At 47.2% G+C, this 25,606-nt stretch overlaps 10 protein-coding genes across 10 annotated transcripts; 6 read left to right on the forward strand and 4 right to left on the reverse strand.

Moving 5' to 3' along the window:
• Nucleotides 1–696: 696 nt before the first annotated feature.
• On the reverse strand, nt 697–1,552 carry F4822DRAFT_430371 (Alpha/Beta hydrolase protein; the record flags this gene model as incomplete). Its single annotated transcript, XM_051461278.1, has 3 exons — nt 697–894; nt 954–1,421; nt 1,472–1,552. 3 exons carry the CDS (start codon nt 1,550–1,552, stop codon nt 697–699), a joined length of 747 nt encoding a protein of 248 aa, XP_051313398.1.
• Nucleotides 1,553–2,014: 462 nt separating this feature from the next.
• Nucleotides 2,015–4,228, reverse strand: F4822DRAFT_444236 (putative choline dehydrogenase; the record flags this gene model as incomplete). Its single annotated transcript, XM_051463204.1, has 5 exons — nt 2,015–2,230; nt 2,286–2,348; nt 2,400–3,753; nt 3,805–3,846; nt 3,911–4,228. The coding sequence occupies 5 exons, from the start codon at nt 4,226–4,228 to the stop codon at nt 2,184–2,186; spliced, it is 1,824 nt and encodes a 607-aa protein (XP_051313399.1). The 3' UTR covers nt 2,015–2,183.
• Nucleotides 4,229–6,416: 2,188 nt separating this feature from the next.
• Nucleotides 6,417–9,267, forward strand: F4822DRAFT_407140 (heterokaryon incompatibility protein-domain-containing protein). The gene is made up of 2 exons (XM_051458464.1): nt 6,417–8,610; nt 8,693–9,267. The coding sequence occupies exons 1-2, from the start codon at nt 6,711–6,713 to the stop codon at nt 9,112–9,114; spliced, it is 2,322 nt and encodes a 773-aa protein (XP_051313400.1). The 5' UTR covers nt 6,417–6,710; the 3' UTR covers nt 9,115–9,267.
• Nucleotides 9,268–10,078: 811 nt separating this feature from the next.
• Nucleotides 10,079–12,006, forward strand: F4822DRAFT_444239 (uncharacterized protein; the record flags this gene model as incomplete). Its single annotated transcript, XM_051463205.1, has 2 exons — nt 10,079–10,746; nt 10,821–12,006. 2 exons carry the CDS (start codon nt 10,079–10,081, stop codon nt 11,455–11,457), a joined length of 1,305 nt encoding a protein of 434 aa, XP_051313401.1. The 3' UTR covers nt 11,458–12,006.
• Nucleotides 11,697–12,047, forward strand: F4822DRAFT_430375 (uncharacterized protein; the record flags this gene model as incomplete). Its single annotated transcript, XM_051461279.1, has 1 exon — nt 11,697–12,047. The coding sequence occupies one exon, from the start codon at nt 11,697–11,699 to the stop codon at nt 12,045–12,047; it is 351 nt and encodes a 116-aa protein (XP_051313402.1).
• Nucleotides 12,007–13,685, forward strand: F4822DRAFT_288945 (uncharacterized protein). Its single transcript, XM_051454983.1, has one exon. The coding sequence runs from the start codon at nt 12,150–12,152 to the stop codon at nt 13,164–13,166; it is 1,017 nt and encodes a 338-aa protein (XP_051313403.1). The 5' UTR covers nt 12,007–12,149; the 3' UTR covers nt 13,167–13,685.
• A 126-nt stretch (nt 13,686–13,811) lies between these two features.
• F4822DRAFT_288909 (copper amine oxidase) lies at nt 13,812–16,493 on the reverse strand. The gene is made up of 7 exons (XM_051454980.1): nt 16,086–16,493; nt 15,468–16,033; nt 15,108–15,417; nt 15,046–15,057; nt 14,886–14,991; nt 14,448–14,822; nt 13,812–14,383 (listed from the first exon to the last, which is right to left on the reverse strand). Exons 1-7 carry the CDS (start codon nt 16,389–16,391, stop codon nt 13,962–13,964), a joined length of 2,097 nt encoding a protein of 698 aa, XP_051313404.1. The 5' UTR covers nt 16,392–16,493; the 3' UTR covers nt 13,812–13,961.
• A 1,102-nt stretch (nt 16,494–17,595) lies between these two features.
• F4822DRAFT_289047 (uncharacterized protein) lies at nt 17,596–19,806 on the forward strand. Its single transcript, XM_051454984.1, has 5 exons — nt 17,596–17,964; nt 18,029–18,130; nt 18,223–18,979; nt 19,080–19,162; nt 19,244–19,806. Exons 2-5 carry the CDS (start codon nt 18,071–18,073, stop codon nt 19,574–19,576), a joined length of 1,233 nt encoding a protein of 410 aa, XP_051313405.1. The 5' UTR covers nt 17,596–17,964; nt 18,029–18,070; the 3' UTR covers nt 19,577–19,806.
• A 1-nt stretch (nt 19,807) lies between these two features.
• Nucleotides 19,808–22,289, forward strand: F4822DRAFT_288922 (transcription factor Tfb2). Its single transcript, XM_051454981.1, has 2 exons — nt 19,808–20,556; nt 20,629–22,289. The coding sequence occupies exons 1-2, from the start codon at nt 20,430–20,432 to the stop codon at nt 21,945–21,947; spliced, it is 1,446 nt and encodes a 481-aa protein (XP_051313406.1). The 5' UTR covers nt 19,808–20,429; the 3' UTR covers nt 21,948–22,289.
• A 608-nt stretch (nt 22,290–22,897) lies between these two features.
• On the reverse strand, nt 22,898–25,393 carry F4822DRAFT_288924 (uncharacterized protein). Its single transcript, XM_051454982.1, has one exon. It carries the CDS (start codon nt 25,178–25,180, stop codon nt 22,937–22,939), a length of 2,244 nt encoding a protein of 747 aa, XP_051313407.1. The 5' UTR covers nt 25,181–25,393; the 3' UTR covers nt 22,898–22,936.
• Between the last annotated feature and the right edge of the window lie 213 nt (nt 25,394–25,606).

Here is a 25,606-nt window from a genome sequence, read left to right on the forward strand (position 1 = left end):
GTAAACTCACTCGGGAGCTAAAACAAAACGTACGGTGAGTTAGGTTTGGGATGCCTACTGCCGAGGAGAGTGAAAGCATTACACGTATTCTGTCAGTCGATCATAGCCGTAACAGATGATCAGCGGTATTAACTTTGGAACGTAATACCTACCTAGATGTGTTTATAAGCTATTTTCACTCCGCTATATGAATTATTCCTGCTGAGGTAAACGCGACAATGATGAAACTCCGTCATTGAACTCGAAAACTTTGCGACACTAGGTTTACTGACAGTCAGACTGGACGCTCGCGAAAAGCAGACACCGAGCAGCGCGATTCGCCCCTTTCACCTCTCAAGCCCGATCGGAAAGAGATCACGATCACATGGAGGAATCCGAGGTGCAACTCAGGTATTCATTTGGCGGATTATGTGATCATGTGATATTATACTTGACTATTAAGCGTGTTGCTAGAATCAGGATAAATAAGAGTTCCCAGGAAGCGCCAACCCTATAAGTCTGTATTGAGATAAAGATATGGAGAACATATCTATAGACAACTCCATGGACGGACCCCCCTTTTCAAATTAGTGTAACGTTCCACATGAATAGGGGTTATAATGCTATAGATAAAAGAGATAAGAGAACTATGTACCTTCTCTCAATTGCCTATTGTACATATCATAATTGTAGAGCTTTCTGCTCAAAGGCTTACACTTATTTCTTGATAACAGCACTATAGGCCTCACCGCCTTGCCTGAACATAGTTCGAAGATCCTCCGCGAGGGCCTGTGGTTGTTCCCACGCGGCAAAATGACCCCCTTTCTCATGTTCCTTTTCGAAGACCACATGGCCGATCTGCTGGTTCCATAGGCTCGGAGTCCGAAACATCTCCTGTGGGAAATATGAGAATCCCTACACGCAACAATCAGTTTTAGTAGTTTGGATACTCTGTAATCGAAAACTTAGCTCACCACTTTCGTCCTGGGAGTGTAGAGACTGGCACTAGACACCCAATCACCTTTGAATGCCTCGTGATAAATGTTCACGCTAGCAGCTGGCCCGGCATGACTAAACCAATATATACTAACCCATTCACAAATTTCATCATCAGTCCAGGGATAACTATCAGTCCAAATAACCAGTTTATCGTATATCCATGTCAATAAGCCAACTGGGCTGTCCGCAAGCGCAACGCCAATAGTCCCCGGGCGCTGTTTTTGTATCGCAAAATAGCCATTTCCTTCTCCTTGAAATCTTTGAGCCTTTTCGAGGCCGGTCGATTCGCGGGGAGTATATCGATTGAGTAAATGTGAAGTTAAGAACCGCACGAAGCCGATCGGGTTGCTAGGGGGAGGTGGTGTTGCCATGATTAGGTTCAAATGAAGTGCGCGAAGCGACTGGGGATATAGAACTCCGAGCAATTTCCCAATAGAACTTCCCTGTAGTGTTGCGATCAGTGACTGAATCCACGCATACAGAATCATCATACCCAATCTCCCCCTTGAGCGGCATATTGTTCATATCCGAGACCTTGCATCAACTTGTGGCAAGTCTCAGCGTATTGTTTCATCCCGAACCCCCGCTTAGCGATTCGACTCGACCTAGTCAACGGAAAAATATTTAGAGAAGGAAGTGCGCTCGTTGTAAAGTTCACTGTGTTGGTGGTACCTAGTCCTGAAGTAAGGGACCCTGGAGGTCGTACAGGCGCAAAGGGTCCTGACATAACATACTGTTGGGTTGGTTCAAATCGTACCTAGGAAACAATGTAGAGTTTTACGGATACGTTCAATTTGTTTAGTCGAATCTTCTACTAGACTTGGTTATGTAGGATCAACTAAAGGGTGCGGATTACATCCGCATTCATTTGGTTAATTTCGTAGTAATCCATGAAGTTGGTGATGTAGCCTGCGATATTACAATCCTGTATTTACCGACAGGGATGAGCCAACTATTACAACAAACTATCTAAGTAATTATATTAAAAAAAAGTCTATGATATGCCCGCATATAAATTTGCCATCCCCAATAATATACTCCCTACAGTGCGAAGATCAATGATACGCCGTCTTACCTATACTGCTCCCCTATTTCTAATTGGTACCGAACCATCTAAGTCTAATGCACCTCCATTCTATCCCACCAGTCTAAATATTACAAAACCATATAAATACATGCCTTGGGATCGCGAGATTAACGAAGCTCTAGTTTCCAGCCTTTATGTCATCCGCGATTTTCTCGGCGAGCATGTCTATTCACTTGTTAGTTGACGTTCGTAAAAGTATTTGAAGTTCTGAGTAACTTACAAACTGTTGCTTGCGGCAAGCCAGGAGGCAAGAACGGAAATGCAGAAGCATCCACAACACGTACTATTTCAAAGTTAGCACTTCTCTAAAAGGAAGGGAAGGTGATCTACTAACAGCCATTGACACCATACACGCGGGCGTGGTTATCCACAACAGCGTCCTTGTCGTCAGAAGTACCCATTTTACATGTCGAGCTAACATGGAACATGGTGTCGAAGCTTTTCTTTATTTGTTCGTGGATTTGCTCGTCGGTCTGTACTGATGGACCGGGGTAGTACTCAGGACCAATAGTGACATTTGCCATAACGTCCGACTCAAGAATTTGGCGAACGCGCTTAAAGCCACCAATTACCAAGTCGATATCGTGTTGAGTGGTAAGCCAGTTAGGGTTAATGAGCGGATGATCGCTCATCCGAGGAGACGAGATGTTGACGCTGCCCCTTGATGTTGGTGTGATAAGGGTAGTAAGTAATTCGGCGTACATATACCCATCTTGTGGTGATCCAAGGGTTGTATGTTCAAAGTTTCCAGCATAGTTGCCGAGTGTCAAGTATTGCATCTCTGGCCAATCTTCTGGGAGTTTGGCAAGTTCCGCCAATGTCTCCGGCGAGAAATCCTGGCGGATGTCTTGAGGTAGTTTTTCGTATGCGAAGTAGTCGCTAGCAGTGTTTGACAGAGGGCCGGTACCATTGGCGTTGAATTGCTCTATGGCCCGGGAATCGGCATCGCCGTACTTAAGAGCCGAAAGGGTCTCGATATTAACCCGATATGCTATACCGAAAAAGATGTGGTCGTTCATGCCCTGACCTACACCAGGTCGGTCTGCAATTACAGTGATATTATGCTTCTTTAAGAGCTCCGCCGGGCCAACACCAGAAACTTGAAGGAGCTGTGGCGACTGGAACGTACCGCCCGACACAATAACTTCACGTTTTGCCGAAATTGTGTATGTTCGGTCACCGGTAGTGACCTCTACCCCACGAGCAGTCTTGTTCGCATCGAAAATAATGCGTTCTCCAAGAGTTAGGTCAAACACCTTGAGATTTGGTCGATTAACATATGGTTCGAGGAAGGCCGTCGCAGCGGATTCGCGGTGGCCGTTTCGAGGGTTGATGGTGTCCGGTACCCACGACGAACCATTAAGCTTGCCGTTCAGAAAGGTTTCTGTATTAGGAGGTCCTACTTTGTTCATAGATGCAGCAATCCAAGTACTCCAAGACTGCGCCCAAGTTGAGAAAGTAACGTCCAATGGACCCCCTGTTGCAACCTCAGACGGTTCATAGCTGACAGTCGCGTTTTGTAGACGGAGTTCCTGGTTTGGTCCTGTGAAGTTCATGCTTTTGCGATAATATTTCGATGTAGTATCATACGTATATGATTGGTCTTGTACAGCGTCAGCCCACATCTGAAAAGCCCCTTCACATGTGTGGGCATATCCCATGTAATTCAGGTTCGAGGAACCACCGAGCTAGTCATAATCAGTATCAAAATGTATAATTTGTATGATCAAGTTACCTACCGATTTTCCACGAGCATAGTGTACAACTTGGTCGTTCATGCCCTATGATAAGTAGTGAGTAACTCTGGAGTACGCAAAAAATATGGGAATGCAAGGGAGGACGAACCACCTGTGGTGTAGTCAGAAACCCCCAATCGGCCAAGGGGTTGGTCTCATTGGCACCCTTCCCGCCATAGTAATAATCGTACCCAGGCACTTGACTCTGGTTTCCGGTTCCCTTTTCAGCCCATGTTCCCGCCTCGATCACCGCAACAGAGACGCTAGGGTCTTCAGTCAGTCTAGAGGCTATCGTAAGGCCACCAGGACCACTTCCGACGACAACGTAGTCAAATTCAAGTTGGGAACGCCCATATTGTGGGAATGCACTTATGCCTTTCGTATATAGACTCAAGGCAAGTGACGTCAATAGAATTGGTTTAGCCATCTGGAAATCTAAACAATTAATAAAATGCGTCTTTCTGCTAAATGTTCAAGTGAATAAAAGTGTAGATGTGTTGAGATATCCTGTCTTAATCCGACAGGGCGTACATTAGGTATTTATACGAAGTCTCAACATAGAAAGAGGTTATAAGGATGTTGCAACTCACATTTACCTGCTTAAACCGTGCCACCCTTCTATCGCCGATGAGCTACTATTCGTAGTTCGTGTCATGACTCCGAGCGCCGACGATATCAAGCTTCCGCTCAGCTGACAGGTCCTACTATGCATCATGCCACTCTGCTTTATCACGTCTCAAATGGGCCTCCGATAAGTTCCACAAGTAGAAACATACCCGGTAGGATGGTTGCGGCTGATCGCCAAGTTTTCTCTTCTTACCTAAGTGAGGTATGCTTGAGGCTTACCTATCCTTTATGGTATACATCCCTGGTAACTCGTAGCCACCATAGGGGCTTGATGACAACTCGAAGCTGTGCCACATATCTGTGGCAGGGCCGCAGATACTTAGTAGTTACCCAGTAATTCATAATGGTTGTACGTTGGTTCAGGGGGAGAACTCAAATTGTCATTGTCCTAGCTGAAGACGATGGGTCTCGTGAGGGATTAGGTGAGCGACCTAAGCCCCCCAAATTCTATTTGAAATGGGTATATGGATTTGGATCATGAGTTAATGCCATTGAAGAATAAAATGAAAGGCACGGCCCATGATGCTCAGTGTAGTAAGTTGTAAGTTATATAGGTACCTACCCAGGTACCTGGGTACTTATAGGGGCTCTGATATCTCCCCGCGTCTCATAGTAATAACAAATCAAAGGTACGTACATTTCTAGGTACCTAGGTAAGACATACATACAAGTAACTAAGTAGGGATTCAAACGAACCAAGTAGTTACTTAACTTGACAGAGTGGGTTATTCTGGGCTCTCGGGTAATATTATACCGACTAAGGAGGGTCACTTAATGATAAGATCCAGGTAAGTTGCGAATAGCTTCAATCAAAGAAAAACAAAATTGGTACTATACCTGAATAGGTATGATTACTCGATTTGGCATATCTTGATTCAGGTAGTTGTGAAGTGACGTCTAAATTAGTGCCTCACAGGCTGCGGCAGATATAAAAATATAATTCATAATATTGCGCAACAGCTGAGAAGCATATACACAATGGTAAGTTTCCACGAGCGCCGGCATTGCCAGGAGTTTGATTTATCAATGTAGTTAACAGATAACAACGGCGAATGATATCGTAAGTAGGGGGGTAAGCGAGAGCTACAGTCGCAGCTTATCTTCTTACTTACCTATATAGATGTTACCCTTAACTTATCAGGAGCTGAAGCTGACCGCGTAACCGAAAGGAACCCGAACAAACACGTGGCCGCCTAGGGACCTAAGTATGATGTAGGAGGTAGTTCATGCAGCCCTACAAGTGGGTTACTGCATCGTATGGAAGCTATTTAGCTTACTAGCGATACTCTATGCAAGAGGTGTGAGGAACGATGACGCTTACGTCCGCCTCCCCCTTAATCCGGATGTTGGACGCATTAATACGTGTGTATGCTCTACTTTGAAGAATATGTCGACTGGTGACTCAAACCTTGATTGATACATGTGTTTATAGGATCCTTCAACCAGAGTCTTCTTTACCTTGGTAAAGTATTAATATTGCTCTGACCAGAGTTCAGATACGAATGACATCAAATTCTTCTCACGTGGTCATTGTGATAGTGATATGTAAGTACCGTAGGTTAGGGTAGATATTTCGTATCACCTGTCAAGAAAAAAAAAATATGGTACGACCGTATCTACTTTCATTATAATGAGACGCGGGCCTGCTTAACCTCCCGGGCTTTGCCCGCCTGGCTCATCTTCCCGTGTAGTCCGTGCTGTAAGCCCGTTTGCGGCGGGGCCGAACAACCGTTGAATTCTTTGCGCTACCCTGCCTGGATCAGTCAAGGGTAATTATTAGCCCGGTATCCACAAAGGCGCAGACGCAGGCTATTCATTGGCCCTAAGTCGTGCCTAACTACCTACCTAGGTAGGTATCCAATTATCACGCATGCTATTGACACATACTTCAAGTACCTACCTAAACAAGTATACACCACCAGCTATATGTGGTAATGATCCACCCTTGATTAGTCTTACATGGTCTGTGCACTAGAGCTATCTGGCCTCTCGCTCCTAACCATGAATTCCGAAGTTCAGCCCTTCTTCATCATCTTTTCGGACTAACATGCTTCATCCATGAGATTCAAGAACCCCCTTCCGACCCTGCTACTACAAAACAAGCGAAATTCAAGTTTAAACTTCGCATCGTCAGCTGCTGAATAGTGCGTATCATCTAGATAGGATGTGATCTCTCGCCAGCCCTTGTGTATGTTGGGTGCTTGCCCTTGCACAATCCCTCAGGAATCGCGCGCATTATAGACCACTTCTGTGAAGTCAGAGAATCATTTTAATTCCTCTCCATGGCGGGCAACTTAGGTTATTACAAAAGCAATTGCGAGTGCAATTTGGTCGATTACACGTATCTTCCATTGCGGAACTCAACGCAGCAGATTAGGCTTGTGGAACTACTACCGGCCGCGGAAAATGATAGCATCAGAGTCATGATTCACCATACAGATCTGCCACTGCTGACAGCTCCACAGAATCCCCTTCCAAGGGCCAGCTTCGAACAGGTTGAGGAGACGCTACCCCCACGTTGGAGTTTGCGCCAGAATCCATTGGGCCAATACATTTTCGAGAACCAAGACACCGGAAAGTTACAGTGGGAACATCCCAAACCGGACGTCGATCATTCTACATACAAGCTTCCTCCATCTCCCAAGGAGGACTTCGAGCCGAAATATGAGGCATTGTCTTACACATGGGGCAGCAACCACAAGTTACAACACATTATAGTCGAGCATGCACGCCCCGCTCTAGCTACGGACAATCAATTCTATTCAGCCGAAGATCCCGAAACACTGCGGCAGATAACCGCCTTTAAATTAGCTGTGACTGACAATGTTGTAGAAGCACTTCGATACATGCGCTATCAGACCCGGTCGCGGCTCTTGTGGATTGACTCCATTTGTATTCAACAAAGTGATGATGTGGAGAAGAGCCAGCAAGTGTCTTTCATGCCTGTCATTTACCGGCAAGCATACCGTGTCGTTGTGTGGCTTGGCCCAGAAGCCAACGGCAGTAATCATGCAATACAGGCTTTGCAGTACATTGGCAACCAAAGCGAGGTCGATGCACACAGTGCATCCTGGATTCCTTCTCCAGATGCTGTAGAGTTTGAATGGGCCGATACGACAGTAAAATTGCCTTACGATGAAGATACTTGGAAAGCAGTATTGGCGTTGCTCAGACGTCGCTGGTTTACACGGCTATGGGTTGTCCAAGAGATTCATCTCGCAAATACAAGGCCTGGGGCAATAATACAGTGTGGTTTCGATTTTATGGAATATGTTGATTTGAAGCGTGCCATATGTTGTCTTGAGCATAGAATTCTGCCGTCTGAGGCTGTAAAACAAGTTGTAGCACATGCCTGGCGCCTCCTCAGGCTGACAAGAGACGGAATTTTTAGGTTAGTCCTCCGCACAGTCATGGTGGGAAGAGATTGTGAAGATCCACGAGACAAGGTCTATGGCATGCTCGGTCTTGCACCGCGACAACTCGCCTCGAAAATTCGACCCGACTATTCTGCCACAGTGATGGCTGCAGACGCCTTCAGAACAACAGTTCTGGCTCACGCGCGACAGGTTGAACGGCTCGAACTATTCGATCTTTGTTCATTGCTCGGACGGAATATTGGCGGGCCCTCGTGGGTGCCGGACTGGACTACTTCGCACCGCAATGGCTCACCCTGGTTCCTTGGCAGTCAATTTGCGACCGGTGCTTCACGGGCACATTTCAATTACGATAACAGCAAACCATATACGCTCGAAGTATTAGGGATCCAATGTGCTGTGGTGTCGCGGGTATCCGAGCCACTTCGGTCGGAACCCAATAGCTGGGACGCGGTATTGCACGTAAGGCGGTGGCAGCCCCAACACTTGGATCTGGACACGGCGCTTTATGAGCCTACTGGCGAACCCCTGAGATCAGCATATGGCCTCACTTTAATAAACAATAGGATCAAGGAGCGGTGGCCACAGTATGACTTTCTCCCTTCACAAGACCATTGGTTAAAGCAAGACCGGAATGATGCGCTATTCGGAAGTCATGCAAACCTGGAATTTGACGAACAGCGCGAGTCTCGCACCCGAGAGAGGGTCAGCACAGGTATCCAATACGCCCTTAGGTTTTGCCAGGACCGACTATTCGCGAGTACCCACGAGGGTTACTTTGGGCTGGCGCCTGCGGACACAAAATCCGGTAAGTACTTAGTTTGTCGTGAATTTCAAGGTTCTAACGACGATAAACGGCCGTAGAAATGCTGATTTTGGCTGAAATACAGGTGATATAGTAGCTCTTTTCCTTGGGTGCCCAAATCCAATAATTATCCGGCACAAAGGAGGTATTTCATCATATCAAATTGTCGGCGAATGTTGGATCTATGGACTTCATGATGTCATTAAGCTGCTCGGTCCCATCCCCAGCCCTTATCGGGCGAGGGCATTCTACACGTCGGACGGGCGAGAGAACTACGGCTTCGTTAATTCGGATTCCGGTGAACTTGATAAGGAAGATCCTAGACTTGAACCACTTTCCTCGACAACGTGGCGAAGAATCCATCAAGACGTTGATGGAGATTGTCCAATGCATTACGATTTCTTCCAACAACAAGAGACGGGGCAAGTGACAAATTATGACCCAAGATTAGAGCCCGAAATATTGAGGGAAAGAGGCATTCATTTAAATTTATTTTCTCTGATTTAGCAATCGAGCATTAACTAATGCAGAATTTTAGTCTTTAAGACGGCATCCTTAAAATGCGATGTAGTGGTTGCTGCTAAAAGATACGGTAGATGAGCTGTATGTTTCTTATGTTGACTGTTGTACTAGCTAGTAAATCTATGGGGGAAGTCCTGATACATATATTTACACCACTGACGTTACCATATACTGTACAAGGTACAGTAGGTAGGTACCTGAAGACAGTCCCTTGACCTTACTTCAACAATTGCTACAGTTGACTGAGCGCATGGATTTTATCTCGTATTTTACTCGGCGAGTTCTCTTCGCCCAAGAAGCGCGACCCCATTTTGGAAGACGTGCCGTTTTCTACCAAATCTTGGAACATAAAACGCAGTATATCAAACACTTTTATACCCCTGCAGGTACCAATAAACATCGCAAGAAAAGGCCTGGTACCTCAGGTGGACGCCTGGTAATGCATGACGTTCCGAAGGACCATTTTTTTTATAATAACTAAGTTACCTAAAAGCTACCATAATACCCATTTTTTCTAGGCGAGTCGTCTCTTTAGGAGGATAAAGAGAAAGAGAAAAAGACGTCGATTTACGGCTTAGGTATTGTTTCTGTCATGTTGAGATACAAATACAGTGAACAATGCCCACGTCCTGAACATCTTTCAAATATCATGTTTTTTTAGCTCCTTCTAGTTACCCTCATGGTGAAAACAATGGGTTTATACTATTACTCACTGCCCTATCAGCAGTATAAGATCATACACGGATTCTAGGTAGATATGCTACGGATAGTTGCACGAACAATGCTTGCTGTTTCCCATGCGCCAATACGAGGCTCACGTATATATAGGATCGAAATCACACAAAATGAATAGTAGTTTGGCTGTGTAGATCTATTCTTTGCTTATTTCCGTTTAGAAGAAATACTAATCGCAAACCTAACTTATTCATATATTACATCACTTTACACCATGGCTGCTCCACGGCCTGTCCCCGTAGATCTAGACCGTTTCGATTTTCGTTTCAAATACTCAGATTCGAATATAGATTCAATTCCTATAGTCAGATTTCTCTACGATATTCCCGAGGTTCGAAGTGCTCCCCACCGACTTCCTGAACACTATGACTATAGAGCTTGGAGAGTGCACCTGGAAGAGAGATACGGTATTCAGCAAAGCACGCAACTCCTTATAACTGCTAGCAGATTTGTGGCAGCAGACGTCGCAGATATTTTTTATGATCTTCTTGGGGATATTCAATCAGGCCATGCGGCAATGTCAGAAGATGGGGGACGGTGGCATAAGACGATAGCTTTCAACGGGCCACCACCCCAACCCAGGGAAAGGGGACCTAGAAGACCTAGAAACCGTGGAGAGCCCGATCCACCACAGCCAGGCGCCGCAAGCGCGGAACCATCAGAATCAAGTTCCGATGGTTCGGCTATTTCAAAGGTCAAAAGTCTTGTAAGTTCTGCAGGTTCAAGTGTCAAATCTGGACTTTCCAATACCAGTTCAATGATAGGCAGCCTTTTTGGATCACAAAGTTCGTCCTCAGGAGATGACGACGACGAAGAAGGAGAGAGCGATATCAGGGATGAAATAATGGACGATATCCCGGAAGAGGGTGGTGACCCAATCTTGTGAGTACTTTTCGTAATTACAGATAAATCTGAAAAGTTTACCTCTACGACAATTACTAACATTTAATGTATAGTGACCGCGCTGGCGTAAGCATGAACATCAACGATAACACCTGGGCTCAGGTATGTAGATTCTTCAACTGCGACATCGGGGCTAAACAAGTTACAATACCAGGACTCCACCTGAGTCCGAAAGATTATCAGATGTATGCGATCTACTTCCTTCTGCATCAGCCTCTGGGCGGCAACCACGCCGCCATCATTGCCGACGATATTGGTTTCGCTAAGACGGGAATAACGCTAGTTACAATCTTCCTTTATTCCCGTATACAGTTGGTCGCGGCTGAAATGGAGTATGAGCGGCGCCATCGCATCAGTGATGGTAAACGAAGACACCTACGACATCCCAAGAAAGGCGGGGTATGCCCAAGCCAAGACCGACTTGGCTTTCGATGCCCATGTTCCGATCCGGGCGGACTTGCTAGTCGAATAGCCAGACATTTTGATCCGAATCCCTGTATCATCGTCTGCTCCCCAAATCTTATTCAGCAATGGGAAGCCGAAGCTGCCAAGTGGTATGATTTTAATGTCCCGGACGACGAAGTTATACATATCTATATTGCATTCATCATTTTCGAAAACACCACACCGTTACCACAACACAGCGGCGACAGACCGAACGATCGCCGACATAGAGATTGTACCATTTAACGATATAGTAGACCGAGATGCGTATGACGCAGATACAATATATGAACACGAGGGCGACTTAAATAATAACGCGTACGGACGACGGAAGATTCTCCGCTCCAAGAGAAAGTATCCACCCTTGCGATCTAATAATATCATTATTACCAGCAACTACCTCGTACATACTCCAGATGGACATTACAGTAGAGGTGAAGGAAATGAGCGTTTTTGCCGGCTAGCCGCTAGTTATTTCTTCATGGATGAAGTTCATGACTACAAAGGATCAAGGAACAAGCGTACGCGGCCGTTTACAATGCTCCAAACAATCAGTGCCAATACCAAAACTCCTACGATTGCAGTGGGCCTCGGCTTCTATGCTAGGAGGAGGTCCAAGTTCTTGGAGACCGTTTTTCCAGCACATATTTGATTCTGCGGAAGCTCGCTCTACGGCAAGACAGCCAGTGGTCCCCCCTTTGGCGAATACGCTTAACAGCATGGATGATCTTGACCAGTGGGAGGCCGCTTGGACTTATCTCACTACCAGGTTAAGCAATTTGGACGAAGATAACACCATTAGTGATAGGTTTGACGAGCTCCAAGACTTTATTTAAGATGTCGTACCGTCCTTGATACTTGGTAGACGAAAAGGACAAACGTTCCGGGGTGAGCAGATAGGGAGAACCCCAGCGAATGTCATAGAAGTCCGACTCGATATGCCGGTCGGAGTAATTCGCGATGAACATCGTGCCTTAGCTGCGCGAGTGAATTCATGGGTGGAGCATCTATACCAACAAAGACTTCTCGACTGGGATGCTGCGGGGCAGCAGGGCCAAGAGCCAACGAGAAACGGCACACAGCAGGAGTTGCTGAATACTCAGGGTCCGGGGACCACAGTTGCAGGGGCTAGGGCCTACGAAACTATTAAGCGCTCTGCATGCTTCCCGGCGATAGCAAGATTATATCAAATGGGGCTTATAGGCTACGACGACTTGCTAACTGAGGCAGTCAAAGAAGATGCTAATGGGGCGACTGCTATTCTCTCAAAAAGTTTCAATGAGCAAACCCAACGCCAAGAGATCACCCCAGCATTCCAGAACGAAATGTCGAACGCTATAAGCTATTCGCAATTTTGGATGCATGAGGCGGAATTGCGCCGGACCAGCCCAAAGTACCAGCAATTGGTTCAATATATCAATCATATCATCGACCTGAAAACTAATGACTGGACCGCGGCATCTAATCTTCCTAATCCGGGGTCACTCCCGAAAGACGGAAGCCGTGTTAGGAATATGATAGTATTTGCTGACTCTCAGGTATCTGCCTGGATATTATTCATGCTTCTATTTACCGATTTTGGCCCTAGGGTTGAATACCTGTATATTCACAGTGGGCAGTCTGTAGCTGAACGTGCTCCGGTGTATCAACGGATGCAGAGTCCCGTAAACCCTGCTGATACAAATGCCTTGAATAAGATAATGATATCAACCTACGAACTTTCTGGGAAAGGTCATAACCTACAACGCGCCAACTACTGCATCCTAATGGAGGTACCAATATCCACGGACGTTTTACGGCAAGCGGCAGGACGCGTAGACAGACAAGGAGAGGATATGACACCTATCATCGTTAAATTGTGGGATGGCGAGAATTTCTGCGAGGTAAACCGAATAAACAGAAGTAGGAATGTAGATGCATTAACCGCAGACGTCGATATCAGCGAATTCGTGTAGTTTGCATCGTCACATCTGCTTTCGACGTATTCGAAGTATGATGTAGATATATATACCTAAGAATATACACCCTTAGTAAAATAAAGCCCCTCAGTATTTCTTGCTCTTAACTTTATATTCTCGATCGGATCCAATATTGAATAGATTAAGAAGATTACCGTACTTGATGATCATAGCCAGTGTGAATATACCACATACACGGTGTTCACCCCCTTTTCCTACCTAGGTACCTAGGTAGGTACCTAATCCTTAAAAGTCCATGTATTTATAGGGGACTTCAGCACATGACACCCTGTAATTATAGTGACATAGTAGAAAGTGCTACCATACTGTATATTTGCATGGCGTTTTGACGTATTGGTGGTTTTATGTTTATTGGACCGTCGTAGTTTGTAAGTTCTTGTCTGTTTTCCATAATGTAATATAGAGTGGTGAAATCCGTTGTTGTCGTCGATGGGCCTTGCGTTCGATTCGCGGATGATGCACTTTTTATCATTTTATAAGTCTTTCCGAAAGAATACGCTAGTACCTAAACGTATTTAAAAAAAAAAAAGAAAAAAAAAATCGGATGATAATAAATCTTCCTACTTTTTTTTTCAGTATCAATTAGCATGTTTATTCCAGCTTTCGAATGAGTATTGTCCAGATACCCCTGCGTATACACGACCCCCGCTTGACATGATCGCTGTGTAACGACATTGCCATGCTTCAGTCGGTGATCCACCTACACGAAACTGACACAAACCAGGAAAAGAACCCCAAGTTGACCACCCAGATACCCAACCATCTCGCACCTCAATGCCCATTAACCCCATTCGTGCCACTCGTCCCATTTGAACCCGCACAGCAAGCACCATTGCCATTACCATTAGCATTCCCAAACGCAAGTCTACTCATACGATCCGCAGCATCAGTAGCCCCGACTCCGCTGGCAGCGACTTGGCTCGGTGTGCTTGCATAACTAGGCGGTACATCCAGAACCGGGTTGTTAGCGAAGAAGTTCCGCGGACGTAGGAGAAGCGTTATAGGCTCCACGGGCATGACCGGGAAGTCTTCGGGTGCTGGGATGTGGACTACGCCGAAGGTGTGCCAGAGCACGACGTCCGTGTCGTCGACGGACTCGCTGCCGTCTCCGATCCATTCTGGTAGACCGAGGGAGGGCTCGCCGGATGTTTGTGGGACGTGGCGGCCTGCGGGCCAGAGTTGGTCGTCGTTGTCTATCAATTAAATGTGAGTTTCGCGCTTCTTTCGTTGGTTATACTGGTAGGAGTGGGGACTTACACTTTGTGACGAATACAGCGTGTCGGGCGAAACCGGCTCTCTTCCAGACGAGCGAACCCTCCTTAGGTAAGAGCCCGGGTACTTCTCGGCTGACGAGCTTGTAGCTCGCTGCCTTTTTGCTGTAGGGGTGTAATTTGCTTGTGTTGCAGATTTCCCAAGTGCGACTTGTGGCACCGTTGTAGTCTGTCGCTGCCTTTCCGGTAGTATCTAACTTCGTCCTCTTGGCGTAGAATGCGTTACCGTAGAAATTCTCAGGGCTGCCGACTGGCGCATCGGATGCGACCGCGTCTGACATGAAGACTGTGTTGTTTGGTCCGTCCACGTTGGCGTCGACTCGGAGGCAGAATAGATGTTGGTGGTTGTGTGCATTGACACCTTGAATTTCCGTTAACCATCTGATCTAGCGACGACTGGGTCGCGCGCTCTTAGCTAACTTACCTGGGTAAACCTGGGTTCCCCAGCCTTTAGTATCCTCGTCTGGGTCCATGCTATAGGTATTCAAGATACCTGTAAGCTTGATCTCTGGTTGGATGGTACCATCTTGCTGCATGTGGGGTTAGTGATGTCTACCGCAGAGGGGCTCTCTTCGATGTCTTACATGGAAAATCCACTGCGTTCAATTAGCATCTTATTTATTACCTGAGTTTTGAGAAGTCTTACCTGGATCGCGTATTCGTAGTTGGCTGCTGTGAATATTTGTTGGATGATCAATTTTCGCCCGCGTGTAACGATAACCGACTCATCTCGGAAGTCGCTGTGCTTGAACAATATGCCGCTATCTTCCTCGTGGATGCAAATGGCATTCTTGATGGTGTTGAGGCTGCCGTCTCTAGCGGGGAAATGCGCATCTAGGTAGTGAATAGATCCCTTGCAATCACAACCCAGCGCGAGACTGTTGGTCATGTATCCTGCACCATACTCTCCAAGATCAAAGGCGTGCTTCCGTTGGTGGGGGTGCTCAGGATTTCCGCTGTGATCACTATTAGCGCGTTTTCGTCTCATGGGACTGGTGTTTCTTACTATGGTACTACCATCTCTGCCAGGGAGAGTCGGTAGAAGATTGGTCGCACAGATCCCTTATCGTTGTATGTGATGTTGTTAAGGACGATACCCTCTCGGTAGTTGAAGCCGATGTGGAATTTCCAATTTTGCCATTCAATTTCACGACCATTCATCTTGAAAGATACGCCTTCGGGTTGAGTTATGTTGATTGGCTTAAGGTCTTTTCGGTAGCCTCCAGCTTTTTCAACCGCGGCAGGATGGTAGTTAATCGGCTTAGCCTTGCCTAACGGCCTCCTTACTTTCGGGATGTCAATGGCAATGATCTTTTGTTGCTCTGCATCGTATATGGGGCAGAAGTCTAGAGGATATTGGTATTGGCAGTCGTCAACTTCAGGCCGATAGTACATCAAAGCTTGTTGAAGTCGGATCTTGTTTCCATGCCTCTCGTCATAGCCAATTGTCCATGGGTCGCAGTAGACCTTGTTCATGTCCTCCTTGGGGATACCACTGATTTCGCATTGCTCAATGACCTTGGGGTCCACTCGACAGACATATTCTACTTGTCTCAACTCTTCCATCGTGATCTATTGAAGACCGTAAGTAACGTGTGGTTTAGTTCGATTAAACTGCACTGACTATAGGTTGTAGCCCATCTAGCAACTCCCATTTTGTGATTTTACCAGACGCGAGGTCCACCAATCCATCGTATACCTTTCCACCGGGCGCGATGACGACGGTGTCTGCGATCCTTGGCGGGCGAGGGGCATTGGTGGGATCCGCCAACCATTTCGTCATCTCCGCCTTGCGCGGCTCGTGTAGTGAGACGACATTGAAGTAGAGTTCTCCATGAGCCTTCTTGACGATATTGATAGCTGAAGCAATCTCATCTTGATCTAGCGGGTCAAAGGGATGCGGGACCGGATCGGAAGTAATGGAACCCATTTTGATTAGGATATAAGGAAATATGGTAGTAAGATAATACAGTCGATAGCCATTTGCGGCGATGACGAGAACTTAAGTAGACCTACAAACAATCATGGGGTACATCCATCTCTATCATTCCAAAAGGGCGCCTAGATACCCGATTCTGATAATCAAGATGCGAATGACGCGCTGACACGCGGAGTATGAGGTATCATGCACCAATTAGCAATAGGATTCTCCTAACACGATCCCGATAAGGAACTCCACTTGTCGTCTAGTCAAACAACAGGAAGATCCCGGTATCGAAGCTCTAGGCCCCCTCCTTACCAACTGATAAGTAGACCTGGTAGGTAGGGCCATGATAGGAAGATCTCGGTGTGCCCCTCTCTTCATGCGGGAGAGCCAACCAACCGTGCGGGGGAAGAGAGATGACTTAGGTAACTAGGTAGGTAGCCGCGTATAGTTCCCGGAATTGGTATGGGACGGTCGACGATTAGCTTCTTAGTAATATCGTCCTGAATAAGTTATTAAACGCGCCGCACCCAAAGGAAAGCGAGATAACTTCATCGGAGGCTTCGATAGTCCGATACCGGTTTTCTGCATCGTGAATCGGGTATCCAAGATCCTTCATCCTCTAGCTTGGCAGGTAAATCCATTTAACTATTGGCAGTCCTTGATAGCTATTTCTTGCTCTTCCCGAATGCCATAATGGAGATCCCGATTCCCGAGCCCTCGCATGGAATGACAATGGCTCAACTGGCGTAATAGAAAGATATGAATGGATAGTAGATAGTCTCATGCTAGCTGCCATCGAGTTAGTTCCCTTGCTCTTTAAATGATCGGGTCAAACCAATCCTTGTACTACAGGCAAAATCTCTAAAACGCCACTCGCTGCTTTAAACGCTTCTGATATGATATATCAATTATCTCTGTCCAATCCCGATCGAGTTTAATTGGTCACGATGTTATTAACGCTTTGTTGTAATACAGAGATCGCTGGATAATGTGCGGAGTAAAACAAATTCAGCAAAAATAATGAGAGCCATGATAAGAAGCGAGGAACATTCGAAGGTAGTCCGAAGAATTTATAAAAATTTAGAGTCTACTTAGCAATGATTAGGTTGCCATCTTTAGAATAGAGATGGTTATCTAAACCGTTTCGTAGAGACGTATTGAAGCTACGCAATTGAACAGTACTTGCCTACCACCTAGACCCAGGTGGGGCTAGGCGAAAGCGAAAGTAGTAGCGCGCCTGTTGAGTCTTTTTGAGTTGTGTTAACAATTATGGAATGTCTATATAACTTTCGCAGGGTTACAATGTTGAAAAAGAAGGCGACTCATAAGAGATAATCGTCAATATTAATAAGGAATATCGACTAAGCATTGAATATTATGAGAAAGTGGCATAATAACTGATGTCAGCGAGGTAATTTCTCAGCACACAATAAATTCTCTTACTATATGTACCTATTTATAGAAACATTTTACTGATAGGATGACAAATCTGGGACTCAACCCCGTAATAAATTCCTAGGGACTCAGTCTTGTACCAAGCGAACCTATCGGAGAGACAACCCTGTAGGAGCAAATTGTGAACAATATTCCTAATCAGAGGGAAGAGACGCGATCCGATCACTAATACATACATCAATCAGTTACTACAGTCTAAGTACACCTCAGTAGGGCAGGTAGGGGCAATGGTGGGGAAGAGATCAGAGAAGGTTTTGAAGTCGGGAGGTGTTCCGGATGATGTCTCGGTAAGGTTAACCCGCACGGTTCCTATGTAGACCATACCTAAACCGAATTTCATATGTATCGATTCGGCCTAATGCCAACTATTCCGTCGTAGGCCCGCCGGGAAAGAGGCAAACTTGCCCAACGAGCGTTCAGACAGAGGCAGATCGACACGATCCGAAAATTAGAGGGCGAGAACGAACGGTTACGCGAGGCCATAGGTACCATCAGTGATGCTACCCGACGGGGTGACACAGCCTTGCATTCGGCTATTTCGAATGCTCGGAGGGTAGCTGGCCTTCCGATCGTCGAACTCGAGAAACGGCCATCCGCCCCGGCGGTCACGAGATCGGATAATTCAGGATGGTCAAGTAGTACCTCTAACGACGATGCAGCCCCCGTATCATCCCCCGATGACGACATGTTCGAGTTGCTAGCGTCTTCTTATGTCGCAAGCGAACCGGTTGACGACTGGTCGCAGCCGTCGTACCCCATTGCTGCTGGTAACACAGAAACGTTCATAACGCCTGCTGAATTGGAAACATTCGAAAATAGCACCGTCGGCAATGACACAATCGTATGTGCGTCAAACCCAGCATACGATACAGAAGCCTTTAATCCCATGGGGGCTTTGACGACTTGCTTTGAACCCGACAGGGCCATCCACGTTTCAGTCCCTCCCGCGGATATCGTGCCCTACATGGGCCGTGGGGCATACACACTAGCCGGCCAGATATACTGGACATCGCTAGCCTTCGGCTTCCAAGCCCTCCGCGCCTTCGTCAATTCCTCGGCGCCCCCACCGGCCGCTGCAGATATTGTCTCGGACATCTTCGTCCACTCACAGAAGCGTATAGCCCTGCCTCGCATAAGTACGTACCGTTTCCCAAGCCACCTAGTCTCGGATCGTCACTCCCGACGGACTTTCGAATGTGTTAAAAGCCCGAGGTTACTAACTCGAAGGTACTTTAGTGTACTTGATGCATGCACGTCTCTCCTTCCGGCGGTACGGTTACTTCCACCTCATGAGTGCCGAGCACTGGGATGAGGTAAAGGTACATAGACCCTCCCCCCTTCCACCATAGCGTTTCTGTACCAGGAGTAGTCATGGGTATAGTGTCTAACAGAAAGCATAGTACTTCTTAAACCCAGCGGCACCTATCGAGATGAAGAAGATGCTGGCAGTAGAACTGAGCAAGATCGGTTTGCACAAGGACGACTTCCTATCTCCATTCGACATCGAGGTGAGGCTGCGGGAACGCTTCCGCGACGACTACTCTCTTCTCGAGGCTGCGCTGAAGGGACAAGCTGCCGATGAGGCGCATGTTGTATGTATGCGACAGTTGATGCAAATCACGGCGCGTAACTCGATATGCTTCGGCGATGGTCCCCGGTGGAGGCCATCTTGCATCGACAAGTTGGGGGATATGTGGGAGACGTGCACGGGTATGGTGGCTGCAGTGAGTTGATGCTTTTGGAAGGGAACCTGCGACAGGAGTTATGAGATGAGCGATTTGAACACGTCTTGAATGGAAGCGAGTGTATTTTCTGCATTATTACGTCGGTGGCGTATGAAAATTAAGGGGTTGGGGGTTTGTTGATATATCACCTCTCACTTGGCCTTGGTTATGAACAATCATGGAATCAATACATACGAAAAGAAAACGATTATATATACGAATAAAGAATATAAACATACAGATAAAAGAAGAAGTTTCGAATTCGAGGTAATCGTAAGGTTACTGCACTACGAGTTAATGAGGTTCCTCCATGAGAGCTACATCATATAGTGGGTATAATTCGTATATATGTAGTGAAACCCTCGGGATATCTTGGCCAAACCCGTAGCTTTCATGTAGCAAATTTGGCCGGATTGTCGTCTATGATTACTTAGCAATCAAGATCTCTAGAATTTCCAACTTCCAACTTCTAACATTCTGTTTGCTCCCGATAAAGAGTAATTATACGCTATTGACAATCAGTTATTTAGGTGCATTTATGCTAATACAACTAAAACTGTCTTGGCACTGCGCATAGGCAGAAATCTTAAACTTTGAGCTTCGCCGATTGCGATAACGACTCGTGCTTTAATTCATTCAATTAAATTCATTTAACCTTTGTTTCTTCTATTCTACCAAAATATTTACGCTCTCACGAAACGTATCGCAAGCTATAATCAAACCTATAATCGATAAGATCCCGACCAACAACATAAATCGTGCGCGAATAGCGCTCCATGAAATTTACATCTACCCGTTCGCCATACCATGATAGCTTCTTCTCGAATAGATCCGACTTCGTTTGACTCGACATCACTTCAAAATGTCGGTCGGCGGCACGAGCTCGCTCTCCCAATACCTGGAGCAGCTGCCAGGGACGACATATAGGAAACTCTACCTGCAGCCCTCTACCGCGTTCGCCATCTTTCGTCGCATGCTTCCACATATGGGTAAGAGCCCTTCTTCCTTTAAGCGCGGAAGCCTGCTGCGTTACACGACCAACTGCTTACCCTGATGAACAGCAAAGACCATTGTTATGGCCATCCTCTACTCCCCCACGCCCTTCCAAATGTCCGACCTCGAACTATGGGTCAAACCCACTGCGACTCGCGAAAAGGATCAGGCCGTCGCTATCCTCCGATCTCTACATATAATCCAACCTCAATCCCTTACTCTCACAGTCAACTTCAAGAATAGCTTACGACTTGCCTTGGAAGGCGGAGGCGACCATAATTCTTTCGGCGTACCATCCACACATCCTATCCCTAACGAGGTCGATCACGCATTCCTAGATAAATACGCAAAGAAGAAATGGGACGATATTCTACACTACGTTGTTTCGGCCACCGGCCTAACCAGTATGGGAGGTAGTTCTAGCGGTCCTAAGCAGTCGGTAAAGGAACTTCTCACGGCCGGTCATCTAGTCGAGCGTAGCCATGGAGAGCTTAAGATCACTCATATCGGGTTTTCGTTCCTATTACAAGAGGCCAATGCCCAAGTTTGGGCCTTGTTACTCCTCTGGCTCCAGGCCATCGACGCGGCCAACGCCAGTGGAAGTAGGTCAGAGATGGATAGCGTAGATATGCTATCATTTTTCTTCCTACTAGCTTCCCTCGAATTTGGACGCGCTTACAGCACCGACGCTTTGACGGAGAATCGCCGCAATATGCTACCCAACCTAATCGACTTCGGTCTCATATACATACCTCAACATAATACCCACCAATTCTTCCCTACCCGACTCGCAACAACCCTTACTAGCAACGAGACAGCCCTCCGAAGTGTCAGCGCAGGATTTTCTGCAGCGACCGGTGCGAATAACGAAGACCAGGACAAGTGTACTGTCATTCTCGAGACCAACTTCCGAATGTACGCATACGTGCACTCCCCGCTACAAATCGCAGTGCTAGCGCTCTTTTCCGACCTTAAGTTTCGTTTTAAGGGCATGGTGTCTGGCCACTTAACACGCAAGTCGATCAAGAAGGCTGTAGACCACGGCATCACAGCAGATCAAATCGTATCATACCTATCAACCCACGCCGATGAACAGATGTATCGCCACGCCGCTGCATCCAATAAGCCTGTCTTACCTCCCGTAGTCATCGACCAGATTCGTCTGTGGCAGCTTGATACCGAGCGTATTTCCACTCGTGACGGTTACCTATTCAAGGAATTCGATGAATATAAGGAGTATAAGGCTGTCGCTGACTTTGCTGACAATATTGGTGTCTGCGCCTGGCGAAACGATAAGAAAGGTATCTTTTTCGCTACCAAGGTGGAACATATTAAAGATTTCATGAAGTCTCGTCGCAAGGCTAATGAGGCTAGTGAAGCGAAGTGATAGATTCGTTTGCGTCGCTATCCTACCAGCCTATATTTCCCGTGTTTTTTGCCCTGGTATCTTTGATTTCGCATTCACATCATTACAGTTAGGAGTTTTGGGATCTATAGGCGAGCATGAGGACCAGGCAGGTATAGGAGCATATGGTTTACGGCATGAATAGAAAAGCTTCGTCTCTATATGCCTCAGGGCTTCCACAGGCTCACAATAGGTAAAATTAAAAAGTTTTGCGTTTTAACGATTACAAATGTCTTCAGGAATCAGATGGTTTTACACGTAAGCCGAGTCACTTTCTAATTGATGGGACTGAATGAATGATCATGAGCAGAATTTATTAACGGCAACATATGGGCCAGTTTTCCTCATCGTCTGCAAATTTGGTACATAGTGGTTTGTGTTTCTCCCGTCATACCTTGCGCGTATACATGGCTAATGCCTCCAGGTAGACTTGTGACCATCTCTCTTATCCTCCTCCCCGTACCAAGTTTTTCGTCTAATAATGCAGCGAAAAGGGTATCATTAATGCAGCATCCGCAAACGCCAAAGCAAACAACCGAAAGAAACTCGTTCCTGAACTCCCTATTCCATGCTTCCAACCAACATCATAAGTGTGGTTTGGTGTGTCGTGGTTTAGACCAAAAGGTCAAAGCCAATCGCTGAAGAATGGGGTCCTTAAAAACAACCTGAAAAAGTCGAGACTAATCCAGTTGACGCCTGTCGAAATGGAAAAAAGAAATCAATGCGTATCCTCGTTCATCGGTGTGATTCTGAAAAGCAAAAACAACTCGTGCGAATTCGTGATGTGCGAGTTCAAAACTCATGCAAGTGTATAGTCGTTCCAGTCTTTTCAGTCGTTTCATTCGTTCCGGCATATCATGTCGTAAGTGCGCCAGTAGAAGTGGTGAGATAGTGAGGTTCATCACTCGTCTCCTCTCCTCCCTAAATCTCTGCCCACCCCACACCACATTGCGCGATTCAAATCGCACTCCTTAGTTCTTCGCGAAACCACCCTTGCCCTTCTTATCCTTATCCTTGTTTCCGCTGAAAATACGGTTAACCCAGCGACTTCCACGTCCGCTTCCACTACCACTGGCGCTTGACTTTCCCTTGTCTTTATCGCCCTTCTTGCTACCCTTCTCCTTGGGCGAAGCCTTAGCCTGAGTACCAGAACCAGTGCTGGGACCAGCGGAACTCTCGCCGTTCGTGTAAGGATGTGTGTGAGTGTTACGCATACCACTCCCCAAGGTACCGCCCGGGGGCAGGAAACCAGCCTGGTCCACCTTACGCGCGTACGCTTGCTGCCAGGCCTGCAGACTGTTCAGGGCTTCAGGGCCGACGCAGCACGCTTCAAGCTTGATGAATACGCGGCGGGTGCGCGCTTCCTCGTTAGTTAGTTCAGCAGCTTGGACGCGTCGCTGGGCGCCGATGGAAGGTGAAGCGGTGGCGCGACCATGCTGGTGTCGCGAAGCAGAAGTAGATGCCTCGGCAGGTAAAGGAGGCAGAGGCGCCATGGTACGACCCGCGGGAAGAGGCGAGGGGCCGGCGCGAGATGTGTTGGTAGAAGCAGGAGCCGAGGAACCACTTGCGGGTGTAGAAGTAGGGGCAGGTGTGCGTCCCATTTGCGCATCGACGATGACGTTTAGGTTCTCGTGCGTGAGCATCTCGTTCTTGTACTGGTCTTGTAGGGATATGAAGCGGCCCGACCAATACTCGAAGGACTTCGCTTCGTAGACTAGACGCGGGTTGCGCTGGTACGGGAGGTTGTTACTACCGGAGGCGGAACCGGAGGCGGGCGTGGGACTGGTGTGAGTGCCCATTGCTGTGATGGCGGCGTTAGAAGCAGCGGAAGGGGGTGTGTCTTGCGTGACGCGACGGATTGTAGGTTTGGTGCCGGAAGGGCCTGCGATTGAGGGGCCGTGGGACATCGGGGTGGTGGGGGTGGAGGTGTAATTATTACCGCTTTGCTTGGGAGGTGCGCCTTGCTTAGATGAGGATGCCATTGATTTCTCTGAGGCGTTGCGCTTCTCGCTGCGACCGAAGTTGGCGAGAGAGAATGAAGATGTCAAGTTAGAAAAGGCCTTGGGGAGACCGCTGGGCTTCTTGGATTGCGGCTTAGGCGCGGGTAGTTGGGTCTTCTGGGTGTTGGAAGAGGTAGTAGGCTGCGAAGTCTGCGATTGGTGTTGTTGCGCAGGTTGTTGTGGCTGCGGCTCCTCGTTTTGGATGGATTTGCCTTTGCCTTTGCCGTTGTTGTTCGAGGAATTCTCGTCCGCGGGGTGCTCAGCGGTGGGGGGTAGACTGGGAAACGCCATGGTCTTCGATTGTGGAAAATTACGACGAGGGACTTGTGAAGTAGAGGGTAATCTTAGGCTGTCTCTGTGTCGTGCACTGATGCTGGTTGTGGGATTATCACTAGGTGGAATGTTTTCCTCTCTGAAACGAGCGAGTGCGGTGGGGTTAATGGGAGCAGCACTCGCGAAACTGGAAACTGTGGAAGACTTTGGAATTGGAATAAAAGAGTCCCGTTTTTTCTCGCTCGCGTTGGATTGCATGTGCGCGGTCGAGCTCAAGTTACCAGAGGTTTGGGAAGGTCGGAGAGGTCCAGGTGCATTTCTGTTGAACTCGCCCCGGGATCCAGAAGCAGCTGCAGGAGTAAATGCTGTAGTGGGATGGCTTGTTAATGGGCCAATTCCAGTAACACTTGGAATTCGACGCGTAGGAAATCTGCCACTACCTGTTGCGACGGCTGGTGCGTTGGTTGTTGCGGTAACTGACGACTGCGTGGTGGGCTGGCTCGTCGGGGGTTGAATACTAGTATTATCCGCCGACAAATTTCTTGCTGAATCAGAGACAGAAGAAGGTTGCGGATTAATGTCGCGAGTTTTCGACAAGTCAAAAGTCGTGTCCTGAAGAACCGGCGATCCAATTTGTGTGTACCCGCCGCGTCCACGTCCACGTCCAAGTGCGGAAGTACTCGCACTAACCGGCAGATTGCTGCCTCCAATTAGGCGTCCGGTTCCTGCAATTTTATCTCGAGCCATTCGTCCAGACTGTTTGGCAAGCTCGATTCCTTTTGCCAACCTAGGTGTTCGTAATAGCTGGGCTTCTCTTCGCCCCTCGCTGCGATGCGGTCGGTCAGGAGTAGGCGTCGGATAGCCGGATCCATCTTCTCCAGGCGACTCTCTTCCTTCTTGGTCTCCTTTTGGAAGAAGAGGCTCTTTAGAGGAAGAAGCCATGATTTAGCAATGATCTTGGCCACCTTACTAAGGAGAAGGAGGTCGCAAGTAACAAGGACGAGAATCAATTGTATGGTTGCCTTGAACAAGCCACAGACTGCCTCGACGTAGCAGCGACCAAGGGAAATAAGAGAACGACAATTGAATTGAAGGAGAAAAATGAGGATACTTGCGAGCTCTTGCAAAGTAGATTTGGGACTCGAAAATAATGTTTCTTGGTCCTGTTCGTGTCTCTGGCGGTCTTGACGATCCTGACCAGCCATGAGTGCTTGAAGAAGAAATACAGGACTAGGTGAATTGTGTTGGGAATAAAAGAGAAAAGAGCAGGGAAAACAGCGGAGAACAGAGCTGTGGAAGTAGAAAGAAACAGTAAACAGCAGGAGAGCGTGTGGTTGGACTAATCTGGTTGTTTTGACGCGGGTCACG

Source organism: Hypoxylon trugodes (assembly GCF_022578975.1).
Source record: "Hypoxylon trugodes strain CBS 135444 unplaced genomic scaffold F4822scaffold_6, whole genome shotgun sequence".
Taxonomy (NCBI): Eukaryota; Fungi; Ascomycota; class Sordariomycetes; order Xylariales; family Hypoxylaceae; genus Hypoxylon; species Hypoxylon trugodes.

Bases quoted from the DNA above. Each gene is read 5' to 3' on its own strand.
- F4822DRAFT_407140 (XM_051458464.1), top strand. From the start codon at position 6,711: ATGGCGGGCAACTTAGGTTATTACAAAAGCAATTGCGAGTGCAATTTG. The intron at 8,611-8,692 runs GTAAGTACTTAG...GCTGAAATACAG, and splicing joins GCCTGCGGACACAAAATCCG to GTGATATAGTAGCTCTTTTC.
- F4822DRAFT_288945 (XM_051454983.1), top strand. From the start codon at position 12,150: ATGCCGGTCGGAGTAATTCGCGATGAACATCGTGCCTTAGCTGCGCGA.
- F4822DRAFT_288909 (XM_051454980.1), bottom strand. From the start codon at position 16,391: ATGGGTTCCATTACTTCCGATCCGGTCCCGCATCCCTTTGACCCGCTA. The intron at 16,034-16,085 runs GTCAGTGCAGTT...GGTCTTCAATAG, and splicing joins TAGATGGGCTACAACCTATA to ATCACGATGGAAGAGTTGAG. The intron at 15,418-15,467 runs GTAAGAAACACC...TAGTGATCACAG, and splicing joins GCAGAGATGGTAGTACCATA to CGGAAATCCTGAGCACCCCC.
- F4822DRAFT_289047 (XM_051454984.1), top strand. From the start codon at position 18,071: ATGGTGGGGAAGAGATCAGAGAAGGTTTTGAAGTCGGGAGGTGTTCCG. The intron at 18,980-19,079 runs GTACGTACCGTT...AAGGTACTTTAG, and splicing joins TATAGCCCTGCCTCGCATAA to TGTACTTGATGCATGCACGT. The intron at 19,163-19,243 runs GTACATAGACCC...CAGAAAGCATAG, and splicing joins AGCACTGGGATGAGGTAAAG to TACTTCTTAAACCCAGCGGC.
- F4822DRAFT_288922 (XM_051454981.1), top strand. From the start codon at position 20,430: ATGTCGGTCGGCGGCACGAGCTCGCTCTCCCAATACCTGGAGCAGCTG. The intron at 20,557-20,628 runs GTAAGAGCCCTT...CCTGATGAACAG, and splicing joins TCGCATGCTTCCACATATGG to CAAAGACCATTGTTATGGCC.
- F4822DRAFT_288924 (XM_051454982.1), bottom strand. From the start codon at position 25,180: ATGGCTTCTTCCTCTAAAGAGCCTCTTCTTCCAAAAGGAGACCAAGAA.